This window comes from Topomyia yanbarensis, chromosome 3 (genome assembly GCF_030247195.1).
Source record: "Topomyia yanbarensis strain Yona2022 chromosome 3, ASM3024719v1, whole genome shotgun sequence".
Classification (NCBI taxonomy): domain Eukaryota; kingdom Metazoa; phylum Arthropoda; class Insecta; order Diptera; family Culicidae; genus Topomyia; species Topomyia yanbarensis.
The window spans coordinates 42845859-42863415 of NC_080672.1; the positions used below are offsets into that span (position 1 = coordinate 42845859).

Consider the following 17557-nt stretch of genomic DNA (forward strand, 5'->3'; position numbering starts at 1 on the left):
ATTACCCTGGAGTTGTCGAAAAACGGCGTTATCATGAAGCCAATCAAAATAACTGAAAAACTGTAGAGTAGAATCAGAATGAACACCGGTAGATAGTTCGTGTTCTGAAATACGCCAAGCGAGAAAAGCAGTATTACGGAAACGAACGTCAGAAAGGTAACGAACACTGCGTAGATGATGAACCACCCGCACCTGCAATAGTTTGAATCCTGAGTACAGCGGTATAAAATGATTCATTTATTTCTCACCAGAAAACTGAGTCACGTAGACCCATTATCTTTAGACCTTCCTTAATGTGATTCTCTTTCTCCCCGACGATCAGTATTAGCAGATATGTGATGAACTGAGACAGTGCCATCACCATGTAGATGGGAATGACCAGCCTAAACGCCACCATCCAATTACCCGTGTAGGCTTCCTTAGGAAACATCTCTAGTGTTATGTGAGGTATCTGAATGTCATCGTTTTGCGTTACAATCTGAAAATAAGTAGATAAACGATCTTAATACCGAGTAGATGGTTTCGAATTTTCCAGCATACCTTAATCTTGGTGTAGTCCAGCAACGTCTGCAGCGCGATGAACCCCGAGTAGTAGTACTGATTGACCGGACAGGAGTCCCCGGTTTCGATCGGTATTACGGCCGACCAGTAGCTGTCTGATTGTCGACAAGTGACCAGCGACGAGTACAGTTCCGTAGTGGAGGGTGTTACGAAAAACGACGGATTCGTACGAATCTCGTACCGAAGCTGGCCGTACAGCGGATCTTCGCTGTGGAAAATCAATGCCAACGGCATCTTGTCTGGATCACGCCAGTAGGCAGATAATAGATCGTCCTGCGTGTCGTAAACGATCCATTTTATCGGATGGATACCAGCCGTGTGGTGCCGGTTGGTTGTCCACAGTTCGTTGACTTCGTTAAGAAATTGCTGGTTGGAGGAAAGGATTGATTAGTTACGAAAATGATTGGCATAGATACAAAATGGAAGACATATTTCCATTACTACCGCATATTGTGTAGGAACAGAAAAGCATGTTTTCCAGCACTTTTCGCGTTTTTTGTTTCGCTGAGTTTTAGACTTTTAAACATTATGGTAGAGTCATCTTAACCCATTCATGCCCATGTTGTTTGTGGACAACAACGTTTTTAAACAGCTATAGCTCTTGATTGAGGCAATATTTGCTCACAAAAACAAGTAAGGCTAATAAACCAGACTATTGCCTTTCATTTGAGTACTAACAGTTACAAGGATCAGCTGTAGAACTAATGTTATTGCAATTAGTCAGATTGGATTCTAATGGAGAAGTGCTGCCAGGGACAGTTTAGGTTGACAACGAAAAATGATTTTTCCTTAAATCTTTGTTATTGTTCAATATTATTGAAAACTGATAAAACTTATCAATTTAGAGTGCCTTTGGCTACAGTTTCCACGTAACCGGACTATTGTAAATATTCTAGGAGAATTGTATTGAGCATTGAAAGGTAAAAATTGAGCAGCTTCTAGCACTGCAAGGGAAGCACCAATCTTTATGAAAAATGGCTCTTCGTGTTTCTTGACCCCACCGTTTTCAAAGAAAAATAGTTTTGAAATTCTACGTGCGCTAGAAAAAAGTTGGACAAGAAAGGGTTAAGATCACTCGGGACCCGTGGACACTATGGAATTGAGGGGCCTAGTAAACAGGTACAAACAGATGTAGATGTACTTTGGGTGAAAATGATGAAGCTTACATCACATAATGCAATCAACAGTTAGTAGTATGCTGCCAGAATTAACACGTGGGAATCCAACGTTCATAATTACATGGCGTTGTTTGAGGATACATGACACCTTGGCCAAAAAAGAGGAATGATGAAGTAGAGCTGATGTATCGCCACATCATGCGAACATTGTTATCCAAATCAGCAAGTAATTCGTAAAACACGATTGTTGCGTTTCGCAATTGACCGCAATTGAGTTGCAACGAACCATATTGTTCCGTTTCTTGTCATTCCTAATTACATTAATCGGAGCAATATACAGATCCTAATGTGATGAAATGGCATACAGCCGACTTACAACTTCGGCAAAGCTGCATTTTTTCTTTCAATAAATGCTCTTTCGCTAACAGATGGCCAATTGATGCAAATCAATGGATGATATATTGATTATAAGTAGGTTATTGCCATCGAGATTCATTACTCTTCAATCACTTTAGGAAGAGAGATATCGGTTATATAGTCTCCTTTTACCAGTGTTATTATCGTGGTAGATTTATTATAATCTTCTCGACTGGTTGATATATTCACCAATCAATTAAAAGAAGTAAATTAAAGTAAATAAAAGTTTTTGTTGGAGATAGTAAGGAAGAAGAACCGCTCAGATATATAAGATACCTCCCAAACGACACAAAAGAAACAAAAAATTAATAATGGAAGTGTGAAACCTGTGCAAAGAATTGATTTTAAATCAGGCCCTAGCTACAGTGCATTCGCTAAGGCTATCAGAATAGGGGATATTCCAAGCAATTTCCCAAAAGATATCCCTAGTAACACTCAAGGTTTTAAGTCTTGAAGCCTTCCTTCCGCCCATCTGTTATAAAACTGCCGCTACTTCGGATCTGAATACGGATGAGGCCAGCCTGATTAGGAAAGGAGTATTGAGACTGCTTGTAGAGCAAAGAGTTAGCAACAATGTCAAGCCGCTGTTTACACAGAACGCTACTCTCAGGTCAGGCTGGATGGTCTTCCACTGTTTAGATGAAGAAACTGCCAGATGACTTCGTGAACAAGACTGCCAGAATATTATTGACTGTCCCTGTTCGGATGATATGATGAAGTCCTTGTAGCAGCAGTTTTGATATTCTGTAGCTCAAAGCTGAAAGAGTTACTTTATTATTCTGGTTGCAGTTGAAAACTGGAAAATCCATCCAGTGACAATCGGTTTTTCTCCTGTTTAGTGCTAATCCACTGACTACTAACCATAGAAGCGGATACCATTTTCTGGGAAGAGCTAGAATGGCGAAATTTTGAGATTGAAGACCATCGCCAAAAAAGTGGAGGACGCCAAACAGGGTAACAAGCCCGTCGCGGAAGACTTCATGGTTACAAGAGAACCGGATTCCTCCTGATGTGCAAGAGCCTTTATCAAGACCCAAAACAAAGATGCAGGAACGTCTGCGACTATTAAAAACTCGACCTCCAGACCCAAAGAAAGTAGACGAATGGAATCTCAAGTACCTAAGCATTCTAAGCTGAAAAAAAACTGGAAGGGAAGAATAATCAACCATCACGAATCCCAAATCCCACTCATTACCTCAAAAATTACATTTATTATCAAATGCATCCAATGTAGCCTTCACCATTCGAAGGAAACTTCAGCAGTCCTAAGTAGAAGGTTCGTGAAGGAATCAAAAGGAATTGGATTTATCCAAGGACCACGGACAGTAAAAGATTGTGTTTGCGGACTTCCAGCATAGCGATATAAGTTGCTTTTTTACTTTTTAACGATATTCAATTAACTAGAGAATACTGGGTAGGGAAAGTTATGAAAATTTAGAGCCATAGTACTCATGTGAAAGTACTGTAAGCGGAATTGCAATAGTGAAAAGCGAATAGAGATGAGCAGCAGCATTTCAGTGATGCTAATCGTCGACAGATTTTCAGTGGTGATCTTACTTGGCTTCCCTCTTGTCGGTTCTCACGGTAAAGAGGGACAAGTCTGTCTTTACCAGGAGGCATGTATGGAAGACTTGAGTGATTCGTAGTTATGCTGCCTACGCTTGATCGCTGCCAACAGAAGACAAAAGATTAGCCTGTAGGATTTTAAGCCTGTTTCCAATGACCCTGTCACTTCTAGTATACCGATCTGTATGCATATATACTTCACATTATTGCTCTCACTTGAGTACTAAATTTTCATAACTTTCCCTACCCACAACTCACTTGAGTTCTAAGATTTCCTAACTTTCCCTACCCAGTAACCTCTAGCAAATTGAATGTCGTTAAAAAGTAAAAAAGGAAATGTGACTACATATTAGTCGAAATAAAAACGGAAGAAATATATAAGTTACTTTACTGTAAAAACAAAGGTCGTCCAAAAGCATCGAACGACATTAGATTCTTTCTATTGACCGAATTTTTGTCCAGGAACCTAGCGTCCGCAATAGCAGAAATTCCAACAGAGAGAGAGTGAACCAAAAGAGGGGGGGGGGGTCTAATTCACCCATGTCGGAGCTGAAAAGCTCGGTTTGCAAAAAACGGAATATTTACCCAATCATTGGTTGCGACGCAAATGCTCATCATATGGCATGGTGAAGCAGCGACATCAGAGAACGGGGCGAGTACCTCTTTGAATATCTCAATTCACATGACAAACATTCTGAATCTTGGGAACACCACTCCCACCCGTACAACCATTGGAGTTTGGAGAGGAAAGAGGTTCCGGATTTAACGATTTGCGCTGCCTATCTCAGTTCTAAGGTCAGTAAGTGGCGTGTGTCTTTAGAGCCGTCCTTATCGGATCACAGGTATATGCAGTCTCTAAGAACGCGTTTGAAGTTCTTCAGGTCAATGTCAGAGACTCCAAAGATCTAAACAAAGTTACCAGGAAACTTATAGACTGTACGAATACTGCGTACAAAGAGAGCTGCTTTTTTAATTTACACAATATATTTAACGTTTGGTAGACAAACCCTATTTTCATATTTTTTCAGTGCACTATATAAATAACACCTTTTGTACATTATATTTATGGAATTAAATGGTAAGGTTTTCCTTTTAAAACCGCGACACGTATAAACAATCTAATAGTCTATGGACAAACATGAATTCACGCTTGAAGTCTGGTAGAAAACTAATCTATGACCGCATACCACATCCAAACCATTGTAACTTTCGATTCCGTCAATGAAATATTTTCAAACTTGCAGGGGATATACTTGATTACTATATCTTTCGAATGTCAAGTACCAAATAAGTGGACAAATATTTTTTTGTTTATAAAGATAGGACCAAACCCGTGGGTGTTTGCTGGTAGCCTTATGAAACGTATCATAAAACTTCAAATCGTCATATCTCTCGAATCTCCCGATGGATCATTTTGAAATTCACTGAGAAGATGCTTGGATACTGTATCTTTTGAATGCCGTATGCCAAATTTATGGTCATTTTTGTTAATAACGGTTTTAGGAACACCGCGGAAATGGAAATGATCACCAAAAGGAAATACTTACTTCCCCATGTTTCAATGGGTCGATAAATCTGCATCGGAAAATCCTCTCAAACACAAACGCTGCCACGGTCGTCATTAAGGTGCACGGCGGAGGTCAAAAGCAATAATTAAACTTCAGAGACTCCGAAGGGGCAATGAAATCCTACAAATCATTGGTTTTGGAAGGAATATTTCCAGCACATTATTCAAAAAGGGCTGAAAATTGTTCTACCACATTTAATACGGATTTTAGGTGGAGTTATACCTTAAGGCTTGTGTCGGTATGGTGGAGGGGGGCAGGGTAAGGATTGAATTTCTCAACAGGCGATTACTGCATAATAAACAGTTAGCCTATCAACATGGGAAATCAACTGCTATAGCATTCCAGAATATTGCGAAAAAGTTTTTAAAACGCCGTGTAAGATAAAGAATGCACAATACCGCTCTTTAACGATTTTAGATGACGGAAATTGACGATTGGGATCATTTTGGAATCCAAGATGGCGAGTTCTGGAAATCATAAACCACTAGAAACTAATATCAATCAATATAGGATCTATTTGAAAGGTGTTAGTCAGTAGAAGCCAGAAATTGATGATTAGAGCTCCTTTGAATCTAATATGGTGGTTTCCAGTCACCCCAACACTAATATTTGCATCATTTGAGCTTAGTTCAAAAGGATTGATAAGTAAATGATGGAAATTGATGATTGGAGCCATTTTTAAGCCCAAGATAGCAAGGTTCCGGTATCCATAAAACGTTAGAAACAAATATCAATATGGGATTCATTTGAAAAAGGTGGTAATCAGTCGAAGCTGAAAATGGATGCCTGAGGCCGATGGTTAACGCCATTTCGGTATTCAAGATGGTGATTTCCGGTCCAGTCAAATTTGTCATATCTCTAATAATATAATGGAGCGAAGAAGTTCGTCATCTGGCACTTTGTTGCCAGGTACAGCCGAGCCTATATACAAAATTCTAGTGCACCTGGATAAAGGTAAGAGCATCGAGCGCATGACGGAACCAGAAAGTGCAGCAAGTGCTGAAGCGGAAGACGGAAGGTAGGTTGGAGCAATCTTTCCTAGCTTTGGACCAGGAAATCGGTACGACTGGCCAGATGATCAAAAAATATCTAACCATCATGGACATCTTCATGAAGAAGGGGAAGTCGAGACTAACCGTGTCGGAAGCGCAAGTGGCCACACGAAAGCAGTGGCTGAACCCGAGCAAACGTAAAGTCCATAATATCCCCATACTCATGGGGTTGGGCATGGGTGTTTGAAATGGGTTCAGCTCACGAAAACACCATCGTCATGGTCCGGTATATCCCATAGAAAAACCATACGTTGGTATATTTATGGGTTATTGAGACCATTTTATGGTGTTTTAATGGTTGTGAAAGTGGGCATGTACCATGTTTGTGGTATTTTCAAGGGGCTGCGTGGTGTTTGAACCTATGAGTATTTGCTCGGGAAGATGCTCGTCAAAGATGTCGTTCCTGCGAATGTCAACGTGGTTATGATCATTGACCACAAGACGTACTTGACGCGCGACGGCAATGACTGGTGAGAGTCCGGCTATTTTACGTCCCCCATAGGAAAAAGGTGAGCAGTGAAGTAAAGTACTTCTTCCACACGAAATTTCCAAAGAAGGTCCTCTTCCGGCTGACAATCTATCCCGTCGTAAGGATAGAACGTCAGAACATGCTTCGTATAACCCGTTTCAAATATACTAGAATATAAATATCGGAAATAAACTTCAAACATAAACAATAATCGTTCCGCAACTTTTGGTGTATATATTGTCATACTTTTTCAGCGGCTTCCAATTAATTGCCTTTTTGATCGGATTTCTTACACTGTGGAGTGTCTTAAAATCGGCGATATTTCATAAGGCTGGAATATTCTGCGAGACAAGTATTTTTGCAGTATCGGTGACCGTTTAATATACCTCCTAAAAACTGTGAGACGAATTGGTTCATGAAGGTTCATGAAATAGCGCAGCGAAATTATTTAGGTTTGAACTGTATGTAAATATCAATAATATTGTTTAATAATCGAAAAGATCGTGTTAATACCTTCTCGGGATTGTTGATATATCCTTCTATGTTAATAAGTACTTCTTTTATTTTTTTGTTTTTATGCCCTTACCTTCCTCTTCTCTAATACTTTAGTATCAGGTAGTGTAGAATGGTAGTGCGAAGAAATAATAAGGCAAGACACAAATCTCCGAACAATATGAAAAAGATGCCATTTGAGCCATTTTGATGTGATTTCTGATTTCTGAAATGAGCTCAAGAAAAGATTCACGCGAATTTTGCCACCAAACGCGCCGTTAGTATTGAGTTGTAAGTTTAAAGCACTCATAGTGATTGCGAAAACTGGTCAAACAAAGTTTTCCATCAATTTTCAATTAAAATATAGAATGTTTCCAGAAAAAAAATGCGTGAAGCGGACCCTACACGAACAGAAATATTGACAATAAACCGATTATTGATCAATATTTTACATATTCCTGCTATTGCAACGTTTTCTCTCTTTCATATAACCGTTTTACATGCACAGTCTCATTTTTACACTCATATACCTACATGGTATCCTCTATAACGAGAATATAGTACCGTTTCCGAGCTTGGAGTCTACGTGGGAGATTGACTAGCAAAAGGATAGAGAGTTAAGGTTGCACAGAGAATGCGCAAAATTCGCAAACGAAAAAAGCAGGTTTTTTCCACACCGTATGTCAGATCTTCATAAAAATCAATCAGCAGTACTGTAACAACATTCTGTTATGTAACGCTTTCGATATTAATATACCTCCAAGAGGTTAAACAAACTTAAATGTGTAATGTTCGAAATCGAACATATAAACCCAATTAAGGGTGACAAGTAATTAGCGTGCATGGCTCGATAAGTCGAGCCCTGCAACATAAATACAACGAAATACATAGAGCAGGTCTCTTTTGACAGATAACCATCGACAAGTGAAGTTGATTATCCGAAATCCAGTCAGTTAAGTTTTCCTTTTGCTGAGTAGGGAAGTAAGTTCGTCGAATAGTTCGTTTCGGTGAGATAAAATAGTGGCGACGAGGACTTCAGAACCAGTGTGTACGGCCTGTTTCTTGTTTTCATCCGCGAACGAAGTCGCAGGACAATCGGCGGACCACCAACATCCGGCAAAACAGGAGGTTTTTCCCGACGGATTTTTTTTTGGTAGTTTTCGGCAGAACACTTGTTAAAAAGAATCGTAAGTACAGTGTTGAAAAGGTTTTCCTTTTGATGCACCATTGTGAGTGCGAGAGCGCATTTTTTTTGTTCATCGTTTTCTTTAGAAAAAGTATAATTAAAACAATAGCTTTTTTTTCTTTTGAAAAATATAATTAAAACAATAGTTTTCATTCATTGTTTTTGTTTTTTATAATGTAAAAGTCTTTGTTTTAACGAATCTTCTAATGCCTTTTATATTTTAATTTCGTTTCATGCTTGAGTTTTCGAGTTGGTCCAGCTGAATAATTTCGACCATCCAGTGGCATCTTGTGCAACATACACCGGCGATTGGACATTTATAAAAAAAAAAAAAAGTTTTTCGGAGTGTATTCACGGTAATCCGGAGAGATTAATTTACTCGGTGAGTTATTTTTTGACTTTTTTAGTACTATTGTGCTGGGCTAATGTGAAATTTTTTCCTTTTGGATATTTTTGCCCTTATTTAATTGTGAAATTATTTGATCCGAAATAGTGCAAATTTTATGATTTCCAATTTATTTATTAAATTTATGTGCAGTGGTTTAAGCGAATTGTTCTCAAGATTGTAGTGCAACGAAATTTTTTTTTGAGGTTGGTATTTTTGATGGTCAGTGATTTTCAGTATTTGTAATTCAAATTTTTTCTGTATATTTTTTATTGCATTCGACCGGTTTTATTCTGATATTTTTATTGGTAATTTTATTCAAGTTAGTCTTTTGAATTTAAAGCACATTTTTACCACAGTATGGCACAATCTTTTTCTACGACTATGGAGCCATTTAGAAAGGGCACGTCGTTCACTCATTGGGTGGAACGATTGGATTTCCTTTTCATGGCGAATAAAATACCGGAGACGGATCGTAAGGCTCATTTCATCACGTTGGTGGGTCCTTACGTCTACTCGGAATTAAAGTTGCTATTCCCAACCGGTGGTTTAACGGAGATTCCGTTAACTACAATGATTGATAAATTGAAAAGTAGATTAGACAAAACTGCTTCGGGTGTTTGTCAGCGCATTTCATTTAACCAGCGTAGCCAGAACGCTGATGAGTCGGCGGAAGATTTCCTTTTAGCACTCAAGCTACAGGCTGAGCTGTGTGCTTACGGAGCTTTCAAAGACACAGCCATTCGGGACCGTTTGCTGGCTGGTTTGAAAGATGTAATGCTCAAACAAAGAATTCTGAGCGAGGCTGATCAGACACTCGAAGCAGCAGAAAAGGTAATTCAAACCTGGGAGGCAGCGAAAAGCAATGTACAGGGATTGGCATCTAATAATTTCTCATCTGATTTAATCGCTTCTGTGTCCAGTGGGGGATCAATGGGCAGGGCCTTAAGTAAAATAGCTGCCGTATATAACTCTGCAAATAAGGCAAACCCTAAGAAAATAGGTGACAGAATTCCGGTAAAAGACAGGCTTGGTTTCAGACCGCATAATTTCCCTCAATCTGGACAAAAGTATTTCGGAAACAAAAAGTTTCAACAAAAAGGTCGCTGGAATCAGCATAGTAATTTCAAGCCAGCAGGTTTTCGAGATAATTTTGAATTTAGAGTTTGCGATTTCTGTGGAGTAAAGGGACATTTAAAAAAAAGATGCTTCAAATTAAAAAACCTAAAAAAGGAAGCGGTTCGGATGGTGGAGCAAAAGCAGCCAACGTCTTCGGGCTCCAATGAACAGAATCTGGCGGATTTGATGCACCGGATGAGAACAGAGGAATCTGATAGCGATGATGATATGGATGCAGGTAATTTGGAGTGCATGAACGTTACATCTATTAATAAATTGAATGAACCGGTTTTGGTAAAGGTGAAGGTTGATGATAAATCTTTGGAAATGGAGGTTGACTGTGGTTCCTCTGTTTCCGTGATTAGTAAAACACAGTATTTTTCGCTTTTTAACAAACCTTTGAAGAAATCTTCAAAGCAATTGATTGTTGTCAACGGAGCAAAATTGATTATAGTTGGAGAAGTTAAAGTCAGGGTTGACTTTAGAGAAAAGCAGGAAATTTTAAAACTTTTGGTGCTAAATTGCACAAATAATTTCATTCCTCTTTTTGGTAGACCATGGTTGGATGCTTTCATTCCAAACTGGAGAACATTTTTCTCAGATTTTTTATCGGTAAACAGTCTGACTGTTAACAACAGTGATACAATTGTCGATGAAATTAAGCAAAAATTTGGAATTTTATTTAAAAAAGACTTCTCTTCACCAATATTGGGATATGAAGCAGACTTGGTTCTGAAATCAGACAAGCCGATTTTTAAAAAAGCGTATGACGTTCCCTATCGTTTAAGGGATAAAGTTTTAGAATACTTAGATAAATTGGAACGGGAGAAGGTAATTACCCCCATTCAAACCAGCGAATGGGCTTCTCCAGTAATTGTTGTAGCGAAGAAAAACGATCAAATCAGACTTGTAATAGATTGCAAGGTTTCTGTAAACAAAATAATTATACCAAATACCTATCCATTACCCACAGCTCAAGATTTATTTGCTGGTTTGGCAGGTTGTAAGGTTTTTTGTGCTTTAGACTTAGAAGGTGCATATACCCAGCTATCCCTTTCAAAAAGATCAAGAAAATTAATGGTTATAAATACAGTTAAGGGTTTATTTACTTACAACAGGTTGCCACAGGGGGCATCATCTAGTGCGTCCATTTTCCAGCAGGTAATGGATCAGGTTTTGAAAGGTTTAGATTATGTATTTTGCTATTTGGACGATGTACTAATTGCGGGTAAAAATGTGGAAGATTGTAAACAGAAGCTTTTTGAAGTTTTAAAAAGACTTGCTGAGGCAAATATTAAAATAAATTTTGACAAATGTAAATTTTTTGTTACAGAGCTTCCATATCTAGGGCATATCATTAGTAAAGACGGGTTAATGCCTTGTTCTGATAAAATTACTACAATTCAATGCGCTAAAATTCCAAAAAATGTGACTGAGCTGAAATCATTTCTGGGACTTATAAATTATTATAACAAATTTATTCCTCATCTATCTTCGAAGTTGTATTTCTTATACAATCTTCTGAAGAATAATGTAAAGTTTATTTGGGATGAAAATTGCAGCAAAGCTTTTGAGGAAAGCAAACAATCTTTATTGAAGGCAAACATTTTAGAGTTTTATGACCCTACAAAGCCTATAGTGATAGTTTCGGATGTTTCCGGATATGGTTTGGGTGGAGTAATTGCTCATATTATTGACGAGGTTGAAAAACCGATTTGTTTTACTTCGTTTTCCCTAAACTCAGCCCAAAAGAATTACCCAATTTTACATTTAGAAGCTCTAGCTTTGGTGTCCACGATTAAAAAGTTTCACAAGTTCCTTTATGGAAAATTTTTTTATGTATACACAGATCATAAACCCCTAGTAGGAATATTTGGGAGAGAGGGCAAACATTCAATTTATGTAACCAGATTACAACGATACATATTAGAACTCTCCATTTATAATTTTGAAATAAAATATAGACCATCTACTCAAATGGGAAACGCGGATTTCTGTTCAAGGTTCCCATTGGAGCAGATGGTTCCGAAAGAATACGATAAAGAATATATTAAAAGTATCAATTTTGGGCAAGAGTTACCAATTGATTACCGCAGGATTGCTTCAGCGACAAAGAATGATGAATTTCTGCAACAGATTATAGCCTATATGAAACAAGGTTGGCCTAAACGTATTGACAAGCGCTTTGCCAGCATATTTTCCAATCAGCATGATTTGGAGTTATGTGACGAGTGCTTACTTTATCAGGACAGGGTAGTAGTGCCGCACTGTTTACAAAGCGAGCTATTAAAACTTTTACATGCCAACCATGGGGGCATAGTCAAAATGAAGCAACTTGCGAGACGATTTGTATATTGGTTTGGTATAAATGGAGATATTGAAAAGTTTGTCGCAAGATGTGATGCATGCAATGGTATGGCGATAGTACCAAAACAAAACATAAAATCCAAATGGATTCCTACTACAAGGCCTTTCAGTAGAGTGCATATAGATTTCTTTCATTTCCAGCACCACACATTCCTCCTAATGGTGGATAGTTTCTCGAAGTGGGTGGAAATAGAGTGGATGAAAAAGGGTACAGACACAGGTAGAGTTCTTAAAAAATTAGTAGCATATTTTGCTCGCTTTGGGCTGCCTGATGTTTTAGTTTCAGACGGTGGTCCTCCTTTCAACTCATGTACTTTCATTACTTTTCTGGAGAAGCAAGGTATTAAAGTTCTCAAAAGTCCTCCGTATAATCCTGCTAGTAATGGCCAGGCGGCGAGACTAGTAAGGACAGTTAAAGAGGTTTTAAAAAGGTTCTTACTTGAACCAGAAGTTTGTGAGTTAGACTTGGAAGACCAAATAAACTTGTTTTTGTTTAATTTTCGTAACTGTTCGACAAGTGATGGACAATTTCCATCAGAAAAGATTTTCTCCTTTTCACCAAAAACACTAATTGACCTAATTAACCCAAAAAAGTCTTATAAACACCATTTAACTCAATTAACACAGCATGTACCACAGGAAGTACCAAATGATGTGATTGTCACAAAGGACAAATCTGCGGCTAAGGTAGCAGATCCTTTGGATAATCTGATGGCAGGGGATGAAGTGTGGTATAAAAACCACAATCCTCATAACCTTGCACGATGGATTAAAGTTACTTTTCTAAGACAACTTTCTAAAAATATTTCACAGGTGGAAATTGGAAGCGTCAAGGTCAGCGCACACAGAAGTCAGCTTAGGGCCGTTAATGCGGACCCAGTTATGCGGCCGAACGTACATTTCCCTGTGCAAATGCCAGGGACGGCGGCCGAGATCGACGAGGGAGAAGAAGAAGAGGAAGACTTCCGAGGTTTCCCGGATGAAGAAATAAGAAGGGGCAATAAGAGAAAAAGTGAATTTGTCTCACCGCCCATTAGGCGATCGAAACGGATTAAATTAAGGAAGAAGGATAAAAATTTTATTTATGATAGATTATAAAGTTTCGAATTAAATAGAATTGGTCAATGTCAATTCTTTTCGATATTTTTTATATTAAGATTTTAAGAGGGAAGAGCTGTTATGTAACGCTTTCGATATTAATATACCTCCAAGAGGTTAAACAAACTTAAATGTGTAATGTTCGAAATCGAACATATAAACCCAATTAAGGGTGACAAGTAATTAGCGTGCATGGCTCGATAAGTCGAGCCCTGCAACATAAATACAACGAAATACATAGAGCAGGTCTCTTTTGACAGATAACCATCGACAAGTGAAGTTGATTATCCGAAATCCAGTCAGTTAAGTTTTCCTTTTGCTGAGTAGGGAAGTAAGTTCGTCGAATAGTTCGTTTCGGTGAGATAAAATACATTCTACATACACTGATTGATTTTTATGAAGATCTGATATACGGTGTGGAAAAAAACTGCTTTATTCGTTTGCGAATTTTGCGCATTCTCTGTGCAACCTTAAGGTAGTTCAAAGGAAGGTGTGGTCGTAATATTTCAATTCCATGAAATTATTCTTTATTTGTTATTTTGCGTACAAAAAACAAAAAGAAAAAGTTCGATTACGTATCTTCAACTTCAGCTGCATCGGAATTAAACTAAAAACAGCATACGGCCTTATGACCCAATTAAACGAAATTTGAGAAGCCGGAGAAGACGTGGTGTCCGTGCACGGTACTGAATCGTCACTGAATCGGATCAGAAAGGCGTAAATTTGGCTTAAAGCTGCTCGATCAGTGACCACTAATGTTGTGCATTAAGAGAAAAGTTCGATAATTTTTCAGGTAGAGAATAGAAATAACAACGAACATATTTGTCAAAGAACATTGTAATCTATGATTATTAAAGTTAAACTACTTGTTTTTAAATTGATACTTTTCACATTAAAAAATTCATCCATTTTATAAAATAATATTATTTGTCTGAGTCTATAAACGGCGTGGTAAAAATATGCGCAATCGATCAGACTTTCAGCAAAAATAAGCTTGCGTCCGAATGGGACAGGATTATACTTACCACGGTAGTAGACGAATTTGGCTGCGGTAGAACCGCGATGGTGTGGGCTTTGTGGTGCTGAAAATGCTCAAAAAGCGAGGCCGCTCCACGTGGTTCCGTTATGGCGGGAAAATTGGGATTGGGTATCAATATCTTCAGTACTATCAACGTACCGAGTGTGTATAGTGGTAGGAACACTTCGGCGATCGTTTTTCTAGAATCTCTTATTTTCAGCTTGAAATTGCGAACCAGCGTTGCTCTCAACTGTTGATAGAAAGAACTATTGTTCAGCAGTTCCTTTCCCATGATGCTGCGATTTGTGAGATTCCCTGTATCTTAGATCGAAAACTACGTATCCGCTAAAAGCTGTGCTCAGATGTATCGAACGCCGGGTCTTTCACCTTATCCGGCCTGCAAGAAAATATGCAGACTGAATCAAAACAAAACCGTAAAAAATATTTCACTACTACTATCGCAGATTGCAACCACCGGCTTCCGATTCAAAACAAAGCCACGTGCTGTTGTTTACGTTTTTGCACTAACACTTACACAATAACTTACACAGGCAAAGCTCGATGCTATAAAAATTTTCCTTACGCATACAGTGATACGCTAGAAAATTCTCACCCCAGTACTAACGAAGGGGATGGAAAAAATTATCGATTTTTCGCAAAATGTCAAAATTTTCTTGATTTTCTAGTTAGAAGCCATATAGTCGAACCAAAAATGCAAATACAGTACAAAAGCGAACGCACAATAACCGCTCTTACATAAATTAGACATCATTTTGTCTCGGCTTCACAATCTGCGATACTTTTCAAGCTTCTATGTGGTGTAACAGTTGATACCTTTTTTGCTGATACGGAATGCCAACTTTTAGTAGTTTGCACTACAATCACAGCGTTTAGCAATAATCCTCTAGCTCACAGACAAAAACCAACCGCTCCCCACATTCGCACACTGGTTTTTGGGTTCGTTAGTTGTTGAATTAGTTGAAAAAATCCAAACGCTTGCGGACGACTTCTCTCAGGAATACATTTTCGCTTCAAAACTTTTTCACACACCGCCACTGACCCTTGCGCATCAGGCACTGATGAACCATCAAGCGGCGCTTGTGGCAGCTGAATGGGGCCGAGATACGATGTGCCATAAAGTGTTCCGCGAATTTTCCACCCCAGTTACAAACCACGCCACCCCTCGGCCGTATATGTGTGCAAAGAAAACGCGGCGTGGCGTCCGTTGTCAAGACGATGCTTGACGGGACGTTGTCATAGTTAGCGAAGCGACGCTCCTAGAACTGCTGTCAACATGCAGAGCAAACCGGTGCGCGACTTGCAACCGGCATTGTTTTACCACATAAATGTTGTTTTAGTGCGAATATCACTTTTTCTCGGGGAGAACCGCCGCACTGATACCAGAGAAACATATTAAATACATAATGTTTGCCAATTTCGCGATTTTATTTCGCCTTAGACGCATCAGGTAGCTTGACAGTATAGCTGTTTTGCGCATGCCTCCCGCTATGCTATAAAAAGCTCGCCTCAGCACGAAAGCTTTATGGAATTTTCTCAAACCAATCAATCGCTAGCCGCTTTCAACATTCACATGGTGCATTTTATTTTATTACTATCTTATCCTGATATGGGCGTAGTCCCAGAGAGCGGCTTCCGATTCGACACGGTGAGAACCCTTCACAGGTCCTTCAAGAGGTGCCACTCAAGTATGCCTTCAAAGCAACTCAATCCATTAAATGCTTGCGTAACCTGAAGGATCACCCGCACCGGCGAATCCGTCAAAAACAATCAAAACAGACTTAAGTATGTACTTCAACAATAAAATGTAGACTAGACCCTGGCTTACACTCCACGAAGTGATTATTAGTCGTTACCAGCCGGAATGTTTTCGTAACTTTTCCCTTTCAGTTCGATCAGCGCCGTGTGGATGCGGAAGTGAAGTCGTGATTCCAAAGAGTATCCACTGTAGTTTTTCCTACAAAGAAAAAATGGGTTTTATGGTATACTGGTTATCATGTTTAGATTCTCCATACTTAGCATCTTCCAAGGCAAGAATTGCTTGCTCCTTTTTTCCTTGGTCAACGTAAATGAGAGCAATTTCTACGATAGCGTATGGTACCAAGTATAAGTCTTCTTTGAGATCTTTGAACATTGCTACTACCGTTTCCAAGCATCTGTAAAACAAATATAATGGTTATGAGACACTTATATAGGAAAAAGCTGTCAAACGATACTTCAAGGCTTGTAAAGGACTGTCCATTTGTCGCAAGCAGGCTCCCTTCAGCAGCAACAACAATGCCTTGTTGTCGACATCGAACGGAGTCAGCGAACTGTGAATGCGCTTCTGCTGGCGTTGTTCTAGTTCGTTCAAATTTTCTTCCACTATCCGATAAACTCCGTCGGCCAGTTGAAAATGTTTTCCGAGAATTTTGAACAAGTTCCAGACATACATCAGCTCCAACGCAGGAACGTAAAGGAATGACTGTTGCGCAAAAAAGCGTTCAGTCTTTTTGCAGGCAAACTTTTCCATCGGAAGTGATTTGCCAGCGATTCGTTGCTTATACTTTGGCACTTCTTTCATCAGACCGTCCAACGTCCGCAGCTCGGTTGACGTAAGATCAGTCCGTTTAATCATGCACATGATGGATGCCTTTTGATATGTGTAGATGGTACGTGACCACTTGCTGTGCTCAACCAGGTACGTGGCAAAAAGCAGCGATTCGCGCCAGTCCAACCGCAAACTGCAACGAAAAGCACAACAATTGACGTCCATACTGTGATTGTGTCATCGAAAAAAAGTTTAATTACCAGTTCACCCACAGTAGCTCCCAAAAGCACAGATGGTGAAACTGAGGCCAGACGTTTTGCGATTTCCATGACATTTTGTACCACGCTAGCGCATCGTCCAGATTTCCCTTCATGAACTCCAGACGGCCCTTGAAGAACAGAAACCATACGCCGTCAGGATAAATCTTTAGCTGCTTCGAAAGCAGCTCATCACAGTATTTTAAATCGCCTTCCTTGTGACTGAGCACGTAACAAACAATAAGGTTGTAGCCTAAAAGTGTCATAACGCAGAGCACCTGACGGATTCCCAGACTCTGGGAGCCCGCTATCAAGTCTTGCATTCCAGATTGCTGC

General features: G+C 39.2%; 2 protein-coding genes across 5 annotated transcripts in view; both read right to left on the reverse strand.

Annotated features, from left to right (window-relative positions):
• LOC131692064 (cholesterol transporter ABCA5-like) overlaps positions 1-15529 on the reverse strand; it is a 31706-nt gene extending 16177 nt beyond the window's left edge. The window contains exons 1-5 of one of the 3 annotated variants that reach the window (XM_058978916.1): positions 15251-15529; positions 14424-14803; positions 541-927; positions 249-478; positions 6-192 (exon numbers count right to left, since the gene is read on the reverse strand). In XM_058978916.1, the coding sequence (XP_058834899.1) occupies positions 6-192; positions 249-478; positions 541-927; positions 14424-14708 (1089 nt within the window). In that variant the 5' untranslated portion in view covers positions 14709-14803; positions 15251-15529. Of the gene's footprint in view, positions 1-5; positions 193-248; positions 479-540; positions 928-14423; positions 14833-15250 lie in introns of all 3 variants that reach the window. The other 2 variants (XM_058978914.1, XM_058978915.1) reach the window with 2 other exon arrangements.
• A 465-nt stretch (positions 15530-15994) lies between these two features.
• Positions 15995-17557, reverse strand: part of LOC131692076 (tetratricopeptide repeat protein 39B-like) — a 53954-nt gene continuing 52391 nt past the window's right edge. For both annotated transcript variants that reach the window (XM_058978930.1, XM_058978929.1), the window contains 4 exons: positions 17225-17553; positions 16651-17157; positions 16450-16590; positions 15995-16391 (listed from right to left, as the gene is read on the reverse strand). In XM_058978930.1, the coding sequence (XP_058834913.1) occupies positions 16280-16391; positions 16450-16590; positions 16651-17157; positions 17225-17553 (1089 nt within the window). In that variant the 3' untranslated portion in view covers positions 15995-16279. The remainder of the gene's footprint in view (positions 16392-16449; positions 16591-16650; positions 17158-17224; positions 17554-17557) is intronic.